Source organism: Acipenser ruthenus, chromosome 4 (genome assembly GCF_902713425.1).
Source record: "Acipenser ruthenus chromosome 4, fAciRut3.2 maternal haplotype, whole genome shotgun sequence".
Lineage (NCBI taxonomy): Eukaryota > Metazoa > Chordata > Actinopteri > Acipenseriformes > Acipenseridae > Acipenser > Acipenser ruthenus.
The window spans coordinates 97,029,848-97,046,530 of record NC_081192.1 but is presented as its reverse complement, the minus strand read 5'-3'; the positions used below and the strand labels follow the sequence as shown (position 1 = coordinate 97,046,530).

At 37.8% G+C, this 16,683-nt stretch overlaps 1 protein-coding gene across 1 annotated transcript in view; it reads left to right on the top strand.

Annotated features, from left to right (window-relative positions):
• The window catches only part of LOC117400106 (cubilin), a 94,254-nt gene that overhangs the window by 34,174 nt on the left and 43,397 nt on the right, over positions 1 to 16,683 (top strand). Inside the window, exons 28-36 of the mRNA XM_033999542.3 lie at positions 1,689 to 1,848; positions 6,832 to 7,013; positions 9,943 to 10,117; positions 10,917 to 11,098; positions 12,747 to 12,903; positions 13,617 to 13,733; positions 14,304 to 14,417; positions 15,026 to 15,154; positions 15,231 to 15,363. Of these exons, the coding sequence (XP_033855433.3) occupies positions 1,689 to 1,848; positions 6,832 to 7,013; positions 9,943 to 10,117; positions 10,917 to 11,098; positions 12,747 to 12,903; positions 13,617 to 13,733; positions 14,304 to 14,417; positions 15,026 to 15,154; positions 15,231 to 15,363 (1,349 nt within the window). The remainder of the gene's footprint in view (positions 1 to 1,688; positions 1,849 to 6,831; positions 7,014 to 9,942; positions 10,118 to 10,916; positions 11,099 to 12,746; positions 12,904 to 13,616; positions 13,734 to 14,303; positions 14,418 to 15,025; positions 15,155 to 15,230; positions 15,364 to 16,683) is intronic.

The following is a 16,683-nucleotide window of genomic DNA, read 5'->3' as shown; positions in this document are numbered from 1 at the left end:
TTATGGATCATTTCCACTACATCACCTGTTGCTCCAGCAGTCTGCAGATTGAAATCATACCGAGAGCTGTTTTATACCTGGACAGTTAACAGGTGGCAATATGCTAATTGGTGGGCATATTTGTGACATTGCCAGGTGGCAACCATCTGAAATGTTTTTAAAAAGCTTTAGTCGGCTCTGTATTGCAATGGACACTCTTTTTAGGGCAGTCGTTTTAGTGGAACACATGATCCAGTTGAATAAGGCCAATAAACATGTTACAAAGTCCATTGGTTCCAGTTGGCCTGGGTTTTTTAAAATTGTTTAAGCAGTCTGGTGTTTCACATTACAGTCTGGCTTTTTTTACTACCTCATTATAAACATATGCAGTGACTTCAAGCAACATTCATAGTTGCTAACTTCTAACTTCTCATTATTAACATACAGTTTGCCAGAATGACTTCTGATTAGTACCTGATTTTCGGTTTACAGTATCTCTTTGGAAATAAATATATATAGGTACTGTATAACTGTAGTTGCTGATATTAAGTGAAATGCAAACCCACTATATTGTATGAGTTTATAGAAAAAGGAGGGTTGTTATAAGAACATAAGAAAGTTTACAAACGAGAGGAGGCCATTCGGCCCATCTTGCTCGTTTGGTTGTTAGTAGCTGATTTGCACAAAGTAACTTTATTTTTGTTCTGGCTGTATCTTGTTCTCAAAAAAGTCTTCTTTGTGCTTGTGCCAGCTAATAGCAGTAAGGGTACTGGCATCTTGCACCTTTTTTTAATAAACACATTGCTTTCTTGTAATCCAGTGCCAACTTGAGCTAGCTGTTTGGTTTACTTTAATTGGTATATTAAATAACATGCTTGTTCCCTTGCAATGATTATAAGGACCTTTGTTTCCAGATGTTTTATCTGGAAACCAGCTTGCTGTCTTACTATCAATAAAGGCTCCTTTAACGAGGTGGCTTTTCTGTTCACCTCACTCCCTAGGGAGCCAGCTTTGTGGCTGTGCCAACCACCGCAACTCGGTTACATAGACCCCAGACACTGATTGCTTTGTTCTTCAATGAATATCCTGGTAATCATCAGATGAGATACTAATATTGAGCCCCTTGTTCGTTGGGTGTCTAACTACCTTAGTAGATACACTGTCTGTTCCCAGGTTCTCTGACAACAAGTTTAGGTTTTTTCTCAAATAAAATAAAAGATTAAACACAAAAGAGAAACTTAGAAAATGAAAGAATGAGAACTGGGGGTCTGTTGTCTCTGATGGCATTGTGCTTCATGGATGTTTTAACACTTTATGTCCGCTGAAGGGAGTGTTTGCTGAATGTTTTAGAAAGCTTATTTTTGTTTTGTTGTACAGTACAAAATATTGTTATAATTTGAAATGTGTAAACCTTGTGTTATAATTACTCAAGCTGGCAAATGTATTAAAAGATTATGGACCAAAGGTATATAATAAACAGCTGTTGTAAGTGTTAAACATTATACAGCGGACTAACAATGCGATGACTGTGATGCTTCTGCATCTGCACTTTTTAAAATCAGAGTTGGCATATTATTGCCAAGCGGTGTCTGTTTATATTGCGAATGAAAGTGGACACAAAACTAACCGAAGATATTTTGCCCCTCCACATGTAATGATGTTGAATATGCAGTACAATGATAACGTTTAATTAACTCTTCTTATTTCAGCTTTATGATGGACCAAACGACCAGTCTAATCTCATCGGCACATTCTGTGGCAACACCCCTCCCCCTGCAAACAGCACTACCGGTACCAGCCTGCATGTGGTCTTTGTCTCTGATCCATCAGTGTCTCGTAGCGGCTTCCAGATGCTTTGGTACCAAAACGGTAAGATACCACCCACAATCCCTTCCCAGCTCTCTGTTTCCCATCAACTCTTCTCTGCTCTCTGGCTGCCAACTGAACTTGTACTCCCTTTTGTGTAATTCAGTCATGTTCTTCTGCCACACTGGCTGATGCAAATCCAACGTGTGACATTTCATGCAGCAGCCAATGTATGAGCATTTCAAAAATCTGAGTGCAATATTATGTGCACATCCAAATAGACGAGCACCCGCTAGGTGTCGTCCTCCGTTTCTATATCCTGAGTTAACCCGTGGCTGCACTATAGCAGGGCGGGATGAAAAATGCAGACTTTAACTTTTTTTTAAATTTGCTATATTTACCCTCTTGCCCAATCACAGTGACTAAACACTTTTTCAGATATAGTCCATTGCTGCCTGTTTAGCAGATTTTAGGGGAGTTGACGACTCTTTTTGGAAGTCTGTTTCTGATGAATTAGTGCATACAGATGGCTGAATTATGAAAGAATATTATAATCCGATTCAAGGAATCTGAGTATTGCATCTTTAGGGAATGTAAAATATGTGTAAGATTCAAGCAGTTTTTGTGACAAGAGTGTGTGTGTGTGGTGAAACACCATCATTCAAGGATGCTGTTTTTAAATGTTTCATTAAAGTCAACTTTGAAAAAAAATCATGTTAAAATGTCAATGGCGTATATAATCACCTGACATCGAACGTGTAGACTACCCTGTGGTCAGCGAACGTCTGTGTATGATGGAATATCAGCAACAGTAGAAGTGAATGGGCGGAGACTAAAATCCAAGGTAATAACCGTACTGATATGGAGAATACAGCATGGTTGATGTCATGAAAGGGTTTCTCCATGATGTGTCATGGAATACAGAAGGTAAAACGTGTGCTCTGATTGGCTGAAAGATCCTGAGCAGTCCATAATACTTTCCTACTGTATTGTAATACAACAGACTTGTAATGTATAATGTTTGAGTAAAACTAATTATTTAAAGATGTTTTATTTAAATATGTTTTTTTCCTTTGGATAAGACACACCAAAATTAGGAGGATATTGTTGTTGTTACTTTTAAGGTTTATAATTTATAATCACCAAATAATTTAAAGTCTCGGTTTAAATGAGCTCAGCTATGATATGTGTTATTGTAGCCTGTAAAAGTCACTTTAAAACGTCTTTACCTTTTGAGATGAAGGACAGTGTTTAACATTAACTAGATCTCAGGAATGTGCACAACATCATGTTTTTTATATATATATATATTAATCTCATTATTTACAGTTCTTTCCTCTTTCCTATTAATAGTAGTAGTTTTGTTCTAATTTTTGCATGCCTACCGAACACTAGAGTATCAACATGTTGCACCGGTTATGTACTCAAATTTGACTATTTAACTTTTACAGTTATGAATTGAATACACGTATATGTGCTGAGCTTCAGTGTCAGTACTCACATTGGTCGACACGTTCAGGGGTGCTTTCTAAAGATGCAGTCAACGTTAGGGATGCTGGTGCTAAATAAAAGCAACACAAATAAACAGACCTCAGGAGTAATTTGCATCCAGTTAAAATTTCTAGTCTGAATCAACGGCCTTCCTGTCTCTCACCACGATAGATAGCATAATAGCACTGCCCATGTAATTACTTCACACCCACAATTCAGCTTTGAAGGCTTTTCTGTGGCAGCTGCATTCCGGTGCTGAGGCCCCAATGAGGGTTACTGCTTCAGAGTTTTTTTTTTGTTTTTTTTCCCGCTGCTTCCTTCATATTGTTTAAACAGAAGTTTCTGTATACAGCCACGGCTGCAGGGCTGAATCACCCCTTCTTCTTTTCAGCTCTGAGCATTTTATTGGGATCAGGCATTCAAATTGTGCACAAGCACCGGGAGGTCAAGAAGCGCATTGAGGAGGAATGACATGAACAGGACTGCAGAGGATTAATGGGAACATGGATAATATTGGGTTAGAAGTAGCAGGGAAAATGTCGGAGAACAGTGTTTGCCTCCTTGAGCGATAGAAGTGATGTGACTTTAATGTGTGTGAATTGAAAAGATTTCTAGACTGCTTTCAGGGGAGAGTGGGTGACATCAGATTTCAGGCCTGTGGTTTGAATGTTTTTTTTTTTTTTTTTTTTTGGCCAAGATGATGCAGGCCTTCTTATGAAGAGCTCAATCTTATGGTTGCTGAGAATTATTACAATGAATGTAAACCCTTGTATTTAGAGAGTTTATCAATATGTATAGAAAAAAGTGCCACAGTGATTTGAGAGTTGATATAAATTACCTTAATGACAAAAAGAAAACGTTAAGTTAAAACTAGCAATGTGCTAACAAAAGCATGCCAGTGAAGTAGAGGCTTTAGTTGAGATAGTTACCCGACAACTCCATAACTGCAGCAAACATCCAGTTGTTACACGTGATACACACACACACAATTGGATGACGTTTATAGTCTATATTCCCAGTTAGCTTGTTTTTTTATTAGCTAGAAACAAAGTAAGAGGCACCCATCATGGAAACAAAAGTGTTCTCTGAGACTCTGTCAAAAGTTTTTTTTAAATTTTTTTTATAAATACATTTTTTAAAACATTTTAAGCAGAAATGCCATGTAAAATTCAATTATAAAGATTTTTTTTGGGGGGAAATTACCTTTACGCCAATTGGGTGAAGTGACACTGTATCAATGGGTAATGTAATTTAATTGTTCATTTTAGTAATGCAGTACACTGTCGCTAACCCAAACCATGCTATTATACATCAATATAAATCATAAGTGTGAAAAATATTACTGATTTTTGATAAAATATAAGTATCAAAAACATAAAACAAAAACTAGACAAGGCATTTTTAGTATGGTAAGTATTGAAACCAGATACAACTGAATCATCACATCAATGCTAAATGTATAAAAAATTGATTTAAAAAGATTTGTGCTAAATTATCTCTCTACTTAGCAGCATACATTAAACAGAGTCCTGTTAATGTCATTTATAACATTTAAAACAGAATGAAGTTGAAAAATCCTGACCCAAGTAATTTACAAAACATCTGTACACTGACCATAGAAATTGCTGCCGCATTGTTACGCATCCTCTTCCTCATCCCTGATCATGACTTCTTTATTTTTACCACTTTCTATTTGCTGTTTGGTGTCTTAGTAACCGGTCTTGGGACAGACACATTTTTGGATTTCCTTGAGGGAAGGGGGAAGGGGGAAGGGGGGAGGTGCTGTTGGTGTCAGGCTCTCAAAAGCCTATTCATGGTCATTTTTTGTGGATGAGTCATGCTTTCTATGTCTGAAGTCAAAAATGCAAATAAGTAGAGTTTAGAAAATGGTGCAAATGCTGGTTCTAGTCTAACCCATCAGTTTAGGAAAGGTCTGAAATGCTTCTAGCGCCGGGGTTAGTGAAAGCTTTAGCTATGAGTCCTTGCAATCCAAGGTTTTACGAGTCACATTTATTTAGTTGTTTTTACAGATTGTATTTGATTGTCATTGTAGGTGCCAGTCGACGATGTACAGACATGGCTGTTGTGTAGAGTGACAGTGTTAGGCCACCTTAGCTTTCATTGTCTCTGAATATAAATTTATAGCAGAAATCTGGTTCAGCGTTATGGACCAGCAATCTCATTAGCATCAAGACAATCCAGTGTTTGTCTGGTATGTTCGACTGAGTCTGAATCAAAGCCACAACCACAGTGACACATACAATACAACTGCCACAGCAGTATTTTCTCCTGTGATATACATTATGCTAAATAGCAGAATTAAAAAAAAAAAAAACTGGAGTAGGTAAATGTAGTAAATGTATCTGTATTCTACACTGATTTGGAAATAAGCTCTGATACTCTTTACTCGATCTAATAACTAGGTATGATGGACCTGCCTGCCATACATAACAGATGACCTGGGCACTTTTTGACTGCTTGAAAGAATCAGAATTTATCTCAGAATTAAAGAAATGAAGGCTTAGTTCTTAATGTTAAGAGAAACTGTGCCCATATTGAGCATGTAAAGCAGAAACATACAGATTCCTCTGGGAATCATGATGGTAGTCCTACAATCTTCTTGCCCACTGTCAGATGTCTTAATCTATCAGATACATTGCTCAGTGGTAAAAGTTTTTTTTTTCTTCTTCTACAATGCAAACAGCATAGCCAAATGACTTGAAAGACAGTTTTCTATGTAGTAACTTTTTTTGGGTAACAAAGATAACAAATGTAGTTTTACTTTCCACTAGGGCGGTGCAGATACTTAGGGAATCCAAGCAGTTATCTTTTACATGTTTTAAGTTGTTAGGTATTAATCAAATCAAATACTATTAATAAAATAAAACACCACCAAGACTGGGTGTGGCAGTGACTTTGTCCAGAGCAGATTCCCCACTCTGAGGGCTCAGTTTCCAGTACAATGGCTTTTGACCTCAATAATCTATATACTGCACAGTGCACAGGCTGCATAACTTGCATACATTTAATACACCACCTGTTGATTATATATATATATATATATATATATATATATATATATATAGACAGACACACATACACACACTTCACAAAAGTGAAAATTAATTAAGGAAATTAAAGTTTCATATCCTGAAGTTGGAACACATGAAAGCTGGGCAGGAAATAACTGTCACGCCATGCGGTTTTGCAACACTGTGGGCTGCAATACATTTGTTATATTAGAAAACCAACAAAATAATGAGAATTATACCAAGGGCTGGACTCTCTGTGCAAAATGACTGCATTCTTTAATACTTTATTAAAGGTGTAATGCTAAATATATATAGGTGCTGTCCCTGGTTAAGTAGGTGCTGTCTCTGCCCAAGCCCAAATGCTTAATCATTTCAAATTAGAAGCATAGATGAATAAAGATTGGACACTTGGCAATGAATGTATACTGTTACTGTGCAAAGCATGAACGGGGACCCATAATATGTATATATAAACTCATACACTGTATACGTGCACATCATTTAACTTTTTTTCTCCACACAGGTTGTGGTGGGGAGCTGTTTGGCCCTCACGGCTTATTCAACAGCCCTGGCTACCCCAGCAGGTATCCTGACAACAGAGAGTGTATCTGGCACATCCAGGCAGCCCCTGAAAGCAGCATTCAAATAACCATCCACGAGTTTGATGTTGAATATCACCCTGACTGTAGCTATGATGTCCTAGAGGTACGGTCACTTTTATTTATCAAAACATTTTCATATCACAAATTATGTGTAGCAGGATTTATTTTATGTACTGTATAGGAAAGCAACTGTTGATAGAAACAACTTATGCTTGAAACATCCCTTTATAAATGCTGCAGTACAGAAGCTACCAAAACTATTTTTTCAGTTACCCTGGAATGCCCTTTTTTTATGTAAGTCTGGTAAATATTTTGGTCACCAGGCTACAGGCTGAAGTCAATACCCACTTGTCCTCATGCAGCCTCAGCACTGTGGTACCACCTGCTGGTTCAATACATTCACAAGTTCTTGCCAGCATCTCAAAATGAAACACAATTCATGGAAAGTGGGGCGGCAACTCTTACACCCAATTGAAAAAAGAGCCAGTCAGTCAGTGCTTTTATCTGGTATTTCACAGTATCTGATTTCAGTAAAAAAAAAAAAAAAGCGATCATTACTTCAAATACCGATGGACATTATTTTACTTACAGATAAATCTTGATAACTTGTCATGGTCTGATAATATGCAAGATGTTCTTAAAATATTAAGACCTGAATAAATACAGTATACTGTGCTTGTAAAAGCCTTATAATTAAAATGGAGCCCAAATAAATGAGGATTTTCATGTCACACCTTAAACACAACAGACCCCTCACAATAGAAGTTTTTTCTAAAGACCCTTTCACACTGGTATGCTCTACCCAGGTCAGAACCTACCCGGACAGGACCTGGTGTCATGCGGGTCGGGTAGGCGATTTCACACTGCTTTTGATAAAGTAGGGTTGACCTGGGTGACAGATGCAAGTAAACAATGCATGTATCAATGCCCTGGAAGCAGCATGTTACTGATGCTTCCATCCAACCTTCTCTGGATCGAACCCACGGCCCAAATGTTGATTAGAGCAAATGTTTCTTCATCCCTGCTGCAATCTGGCTCATGGTGTGTCTCAAGCAACACAAATATGGCTAAACAGAATAAACAGAAACGTTCCTTGCGGAAGTGAAACTTTCACACTACGCAGGATTATGACTCGGTTAGCCAGGACCCGGGTCCGGACCCAGTTAGGATTGCCAGTGTGAAAAGGGGCTTAAGTTCCATTCCTCTTCCTGCTTAGAACTGGACAGGAGAGTTTTCACCCTGGAATAGAGGACCCTAAAAAGCACCAGTGGTCTTATCAGGACCTTGACATCCCACCAAGTTTCAAAAGCATGCATTAAGCTTGGTCAGCTTCTACCCTAGAGCCATTATAACCAAGATACTAATTAGACAGCCTAATTAGAAGGACTCCTTATGGTGTTCTATCCCTCACTGAAATCTGGCTGAGGGATACATGAGCTAAGCCTCCTCTTATCCACCCCCATGCTCACATTCAGCATTGATGGGAAACGATTGTAATGATACAAGCTGCATTCAGCATCTCAAAAGGCTATGCTATGTTTTTTTTGGGAAGGGAATCTGTAATTCTTTCATCCAGTGACCACTTTCATTTATTTTGAGAACAAAACCTCCCCCTCAAAAAACAGTTTCCAACTTACAGTCTAGCCATTGAAGAAGTCATCCAGTGCACGTACTGTAAAAGTGGAAAAATGTTTGGAGACTAGTATTATGATGTAATTAAATTAACCCTCTTATCACCAAAGTCTGAGCTTTATTAACAGTGTCAATTTATTACTGTCAGATGTGTGTAACGTGATCAACAGCCCCATTAAACCAGCATTCTGTTGCTCACAGCTTTGGAATGCTGACTTACACTGTAAAAATCAATGGAACTAACAAGGCAGAAAGAATATGAAAAACACAGATTAAACCACAGGCTTTCTACAAATGCCTGCAGCGCTGCTCCTAGTGAGACATGTTCGTCCATTTATTTTAGATCTGAATGGTGTCTTTGAAAGCAAATAGCTAAACAGATGTCCCCCTTTTTTTTTTAACTTCTGCAGCACCATACCCATTGTTACGATTTGCTTCATTTCTACACAGTCATGTGGTAATCATTGGTCTCATCGGTTTATGCCAAAAAGGGTTTGGTTTTTAAACAATAAGCTCAGTCTGCTGCTGGATTTTTTATTCAAGTAATTTACTTAGCAAGTAAACCCTAAACAAACAGAATCAATGAAAGGAGTTGATAGAATTCCCTTTGATTTGATTATATGAAAACTGTGCAGACATAATCTACTTTCCTTTTCCACGACAGCTTGGTCCTTGTAAATATAAAAATGTCCATTCTATAAATTAGAAGCATGAGAGCGGATGGATTACTGTGAAATAACCACACCCCAGGGTCTTAGTCATAAGGCATAGTTCCAGGTCTAATTTTATCTCATGATAATCCAGCCTCTACTGTACAGATGTTACTACAGTGCTCCCCCTTTATAACGCTGTAGTCGGGAGCCATAGTTAAGAGACTGTGCTGTTTGTGTTCCGCCTTATAATGAGACTGCTACTTTTAGTGTAATGGCATTATGGGTCATCATGTTTCCCCACTTAGTTGTCCTCAATGCGTAAACCTCCACACAATACTCCATACAGCAATACCCCTTGTGAACAAAAGATTCAGTTGGAATTAGGAAAACCTGAATAGAAGCTTTTCTTCTGTGTAGTCCTCGTTAGCAATTTTAGCCTTCTAAATAAGTAGTTCGTAATAGAAGGAGTTCCTAATGCTCCTTTCCTTGCATCAAGAAAACCACTGACTGAATGAGGTCGCTGCTGCCTGTAGAAAATAGTTCAGGCTGAACTGCAGCACTGTATTCATCAAGACTGAGCAAACCCTCACTTAGTTGTCACTGTAGTTTTACTGTAGTTGATACTGGTGTAAAATGTGATACGTTTGTCTGTACTGTGCAACGAGAAAGCTGCAATGTCATTCTGCATCGCTGTAGAATTGGCTATTGCAATGGTCTTCGAATGTTGTGTTTGGTATTTATGTTCAGGTGTATGGAGGCCCCGACGTGTCGTCTCCGAGGTTAGCCCAGCTGTGCACAACACGTCCCCCCAACCAACCCCTGCAGGTCTCCAGCACGGGAAACTTTGTCACGGTCCGCTTCAAAACTGACCACTATATAAGCGGGAAGGGCTTCAATGCAAGCTGGCAGGAAGTCCAAGGAGGTGAGGGGGAACACAGGCCACTGTGTTAGGCAAGAATTGTAATTTGTTGCGCTTTTAATAAATTTGACATTGCTTAGACCACAGAACAAGGTACAAAGTGTATAAAAGTTATTTTAGATCTTTCAAATTGCATTTCTCATACTTTTGGTTTAAATGGCTTAAATTATATTACATTTGATTTAGTTATTTCTTAATGTATCCTTTTCTATGACACAAAATACATCTATTCATTCAATCTTAATAACTGCAGGTCTAAATACAGACACTGTGTTGATTAGAATTTGTGTAGCAAGGCTATGGAAATCAAACATCTAACAGTGAATGTGAGTCCCTGTACAGCCTTTTCTGTGTCAAAATATTTAGTGATTTAAATTTATTCAGTCCACCACTGTTTTTGTGAAACGAATATACCCCAGTTGACTTCTTGTTTAAAAATTGTATTTATTTTTTTCAATTGTAACCTAGCATTGCTAGAATAGAGATTTTTATTAGCTTCCATTTCATATATTTACACTTTTTGGGTAAGTATGCAATTTACATCTAGAATAAAAATCAAATAAATTATAACATATTAAAAAAAAAACGTTGGAATTCCTCATCAGACTACCAAGATTAGCTTTACTCTACTTCTCTAAAGTCAGCTTTATTAAACATTATTAAATGCTGGTATATGTTTGAAGTAAAACCAACACAAAATAGGAAAGACTATTTTTTTAATGTTGACCACTGCTGGTTTGTTAAACTCATTGGGTGTGCTGCAGGGTCCGATTCAATTTTTTTGTTTTTTTCCCCCCCGCAGGTTGTGGGGGAGTATTCACAGCTCCCAGTGGAGAAATCCATTCCCCTAACTACCCCAATCCTTATTCTGTTAACGTGGACTGTTCATGGATTATCAATGTGGACCAGGGACACCGAGTTCTTCTGACATTCAATGACTTTGACATTGAAAACCATGACTCCTGTGGCTATGACTACCTAGCTGTGAGTAACTCTATAAATGGATAAATGGATTGTATAACCCTTGTGTTTCTTCTGGAATGCATCATAATATATATATATATATATATATATATATATATATATATATATATATATATATATATATATATATATATATTATGATGCATTCCAGAAAATTCCTATATATATATATATATATATATATATATATATAGTATATATACATACATACTAACAGTTGTTTTAGAGAGCATCTGAGATATAAAGTAGACATTTCCTTCCATGTATTAGCAAGAAAACATTTCAAGAAATAGTCAGTATCCTTTATATTTTACATTTACATTTCTGGTCATTCTCTGAATATGGCACAAAGTCAGCGCTAGACAATCAGCTGTCTGTGACAAATGCAACAACATGTTCATTGAATTTGTCATCTCAAGAATGCGACTGCACTCGGAAATCAAACATACTCTGACACTCCGAGTGCTAGTGGTCAGATTGCAGTGTTTAATCAGGCAGTGTAGATCTGTCTCGTTTTAGTCACGCTTCAATATGTCTAAAAATCTAATAAATAAGAAAGACATAGGTTATTGATATAGTTCACCAAGCATAGGACTCATATTTAACATGCAGCATAAGAAATCTTTATTAACAGTGCCTTTGCACTATGAGACATTTTCCTGCCCTATCTTGGACAAGTTAGTACCACGCCCAGTAGAATTAGCCATACAAAAAAGAACATGTGAGATGTGGGGTTGGCTGTGGACTAACTTGCTCACAGATGCAAGGCTGTTGATATAATTAGTTACTACATGGTGCAGTAATTTTAGCACAGTAAGCAGTACTTGGTTGGAAGAATATAGAAAACCACAGAAATCTGTGAATCTACACCGCCTTTCATCTGGATGGGGAACTCCATATGCATAAATGCGGTCGCCAGATTCTGGGGCTTCCTCCCATGAATTCATGCCTTATAGTTGTTTTGTTTCTTTTGGATAAAGCACAGCTTCCTATGTGTTTCCTCCTTTTTTTCTATGACTTAAAACAAAAATGTCACCATCTTAGTAATCCAAATTCCAGTTGAAATTAAAGAAATGTTAAATGTAAAATTAAACCAGAATGTTATTTGCACATGACACCTATCTATCGCCCTATCTTCCATCTTCCAGTGTTTTCTTCAGAAAGGGGTTACGTACATATATATTGGCTTTAGTGCTTATAGTCAGTAGGGGAAACGGCTAGTTGGTTAGTGACAGGGGAAAAAGGCCCTGAAGGGGTGGGGACAATTTTTACTTCCAGGTTAAATGGCAAGAATAGGCTTTTAAACAGAGATTAATTTCACCAAATGTATTATTGTGCTTTAAAATTAAAATACATGTTAGCTAAACTGCATATTTGAGCTATGTATATAATACATGCAACTGGATGACTGGTGAGATTTATGGAGTTGTTTTGTTAGCTACAAACGGTTTAATAAGCAGTACCTTGCAGACTGCTGACCAGCTAGAACAGCGAGTAATGGAAACTTAACATAAAACACTTCTTTGTGGTGATGGTGTTGTGCACTGAGATGTAAAGAAAGCACCAAAACCTTACTGTTACTCTAGCATACAGCATTCATGGTTTTCTGAAGACCTGTCTAAAGCTGTTCTTGTTCCTTCACCTGCAGGTTTATGATGGACCGAACAGCCAGGCTCCGCTGCTGGGGAAGCTGTGTGGTCTGGACAGGCCTACACCAATCACCTCAACTCAAAGCACCATCTATGTACGCTTCCGATCAGACAGCAGCAATAACCATAAAGGCTTTAGCGCTGGATTCTCTGAAGGTTAGTTCCCAGGAAAGCATGAACCAATCTGTGTATAATGCTAGAACGAGAACTGATGACTGTAGTTATTATTATTATTATTATTATTATTATTTATTTCTTAGCAGACGCCCTTATCCAGGGCAACTTACAATCGTAAGCAAAAACATTAAGCGTTACAATACAAGTAATACAATAAGAGCAAGAAATACAATAACTTTTGTTCAAGTAAAGTACAAGTTTGACAAACCACAATTCAATAATACAGCAGGTAATAGTGATAGTTACATCAGGATATGATTAAATAGTGATAGTTACATCAGGATGTGATTACATACAAAGTACTACAGGTTAAAAACTTGGCAGATTACAGTATTCTGAAGTACAGGATTAAATGCAGTAAAATAGGGGCTGATAAGAGCAAAATAAAGCACATTTACATGAAGGGTGATAGTGTCCCAGGATACAAACAGAGGAGTTCTACAGGTGCTCTTTGAAGAGGTGAGTCTTAAGGAGGCGCCGGAATGTGGTCAGGGACTGGGCAGTCCTGACATTTCCAATGTCAGGACTGTTATGTTTATAATTGAAAATACAGGCAGATTTTAATTAAGACAGAGTCCAAGATTTCCCCAGTTTAAATTAAGGCAGAAACCTGGATTTATTCCATCCAAAATGTGTTGAAGGGGGAGGGTAGAGTACTATCATGGTAATGACATCGTTTGTTTGTATTGCAGTTTGTGGAGCTGTCATCACCACTGATGATATTGGTGGAGCCATTGCCTCGCCTATGTATCCTAATAACTACCCCTCTAATCAGAACTGCAGCTGGATCATTCAAGCCCAAGAGCCATGTATGTAGAACAAAAACAAAACGTGTATGAAAAGCTCACCTTTGTTTTTTTTATAAATGTCATATCTTATGCTTAATGTGTCTATTTTGTGCCCACAGAGACAAATATTGGTTATCATTTTGGAAATATAAACTTAATAAACTCCTTGTGCTGTTTTGTTTTGAATAAAAATGTATTTGGTGGATGTCACCATTCTGTAGCAATAGGCATAGACAGCTAAATACTGAATTTGCTAAATATTTCTTGTGGCCATCCTATTCCATCAGTAATGTTACTCAATATTCTTATCTCGTGGTTAAAGAAATAAATAAGTACATAAACCTCAGAAACTCACACAAACTCTTTTAATCCCAGCCTCTCAAGGACACCAAGATTTCCTTTAACCCTTATCTCCATACTCAACTGCCAAGTCAGTGACCATTCCAACTGTAGGAAACAGCTCAAGTCACACATACAATCATTTTCTAAAGCACACTAGCAGTTCCAGCTTCAAAGCCTATTGTTCTCTGCCCAGTACAAAATAAAATGTGTCCCTGGCATGTACTGACTCATATCCTTTTATTTACACAGTCAACCACGTTACATTGTCTTTCACCGACTTCAGTTTGGAAAACAAAAATGGGAACTGCACAACGGACTTGGTAGAAATTTTGGATGGAAATAACTACGAGGCACCATCAGTAGGTAAGTAATGGTGTGAAAGGAATGATTTATGTAGTGTTCTGGTGGGATGCACTACATTCCCCACTAACACTGTTCTACAGTACATTATTCTGCAAACTAGTTTAGGATTATGTAGGAATTTCCGACACAAAACCCATGTCAGATGAACAGGAAATGGTGTTGTTGTTTCCATCATCCTGCATGGGCCACCATTTTGGAATGATAGTGACTTCCATACTGTACTGTTTAGAATTAAACCCATACCGTGATTCTCTTATTGCTTATGTTGCATTACATAATTCCATGGTTCCAATGTTGTATTGTGATATACAACAAATATGGTAAGTAGATAAAACTACATGACTTCTAGTAACATATAGTTTTACCTTAGAGTTTCTGGTTAAAAGTTATGGATGGACTAATTACAACATCACTAGATGCCCTACTTTAAATGCAAGAAGAATTTGATATTCTTATGCCTTTAGGAATGAGTAAGTGTGTAAGGTTACAGATGTTTTGTGACTGTCAGTGTCAGTGTTTTCCATTTGAAAGAGTGAGAATTGAAGCCAGCTTGCCTGCTTTATCACAATTCTTCTGCATGTTTATTTGACGTTTGTCTTCTTTTTTAGGTCGCTACTGCGGTACTGCTGTCCCACACCCTGCCACATCTTTCAGCAATGCACTGGTAGTGAACTTCATTTCCAATGGTCAAGACTCAGACAAAGGGTTCAGAGCAACATATGGGGCCTCCACATCAGGTAAGCCTCACAATCTACTTTTCTCATATAAACTGCGGTCAATTATTTTCTGTTAATGTCTTTGATTCTGTTTCAGCATGTGGAGGTGCATTATACATGGAAACAGGAGCCTTCAACAGCCCCAACTATCCTGACACCTACCCATCAAATATTGAGTGTGTCTGGAACATCCTGAGCTCCCCTGGCAACCGCCTGCAGCTCTCCTTCACGTAATTATGATTTGACAGTTATATTTGCAGGGAAGCACCTGAAATTAGAATATCTAATATTTTCTTATTAAGCCTCTTTCACACTGGCTTTTCTACCTGAGTCCTGACCAGGTTCCTGGCTACCCTGGTCACAATCCCGCATAGTGTAAAACCATGTACCCAGATCGTACCCGGGTCGGCAGCAACCCGCCTCAGGATGGGAGAGCTGGGTTGAACAAGACAAAATGCATGATGGCCGTTCGTAAGCAGACAAATATTCTGTTTAGCCATATTTTTGTTGATTGAGACACACCATGAGCCAGATTGTAGCAGGGATGAAGAAACATTTGCTCTCATCAACGATTCAATCTACAGAAGTTGAACAGATAAAAGGGTTGAACAGATAAAAGGGAGCATGCCAGTGTGAAAGGGGCTTTAGATGTGGGTAAAACTGGAAAACTCAAAAATGTTCTTTTGTTTTTAATGTTGTTAATTAGGGGGTTTTGAAACACTACCTGGATAAATTAAGAATTAATGGGAATGGGGTGCCTTGTTTTGATCTGCTTTTATTTACATCATCAAAATAGGCCCCAGTCAATTTTCAATGATTTGGCTGACAATATATCCCATTCTCACCACGTATCTCAGACAACAGAGCACAGTTTGCGTGTTCTGCACACTTCATTCACCTAACTTTGCCACGTGTTCACCTGAAGAATGCTGATTTCCTTACCCTTAGTTATTAAGATCAATGTCTTTAGAACCTGCTCCAAAGGTGTATAAGAGATAGAGAATCTATAATGATTAAGGCTACAATTGGCACGGTAATTTTTAATACATTTCACGGGCTACATCAACATACACAAGAGTTTTTAAATAGTACACCAAAACCAATACTATAAAGACTATTGCGTTTGACTACTGACAAGTTTAAATGTTACTTTCGAGTACAAAACTTACAGTACCTATTCAGACTCCGACATAATTTGAGTCGAGGGTCTCCTACCCTGTGCAACAAGTCGGAATGACGTCATCTACAATCTTGTGACGTGTGTCTTTTTTGGAGAGGCGTACACCCTTAACAGGTAGTCAAACCTTTCACCTGTCATTCTAAAATACATAAAATATCTCTCAATGTTACAATGTTACATAGTTTTCCAAGATTCTGAAACAGCATATTGTAAAGAAAGCCCCTGTAAGTCGGTAAACTTCTGTTCTCGGATGCATTTGTTCTTTTACAGAAAACAGCTCACTCACAATTTTTTTGTATTTCAGCTGTCAGCCATTAACATGCTTGCTTGCTCAGCTATCTCATTCACTGACCTACACAGCTACATTAAA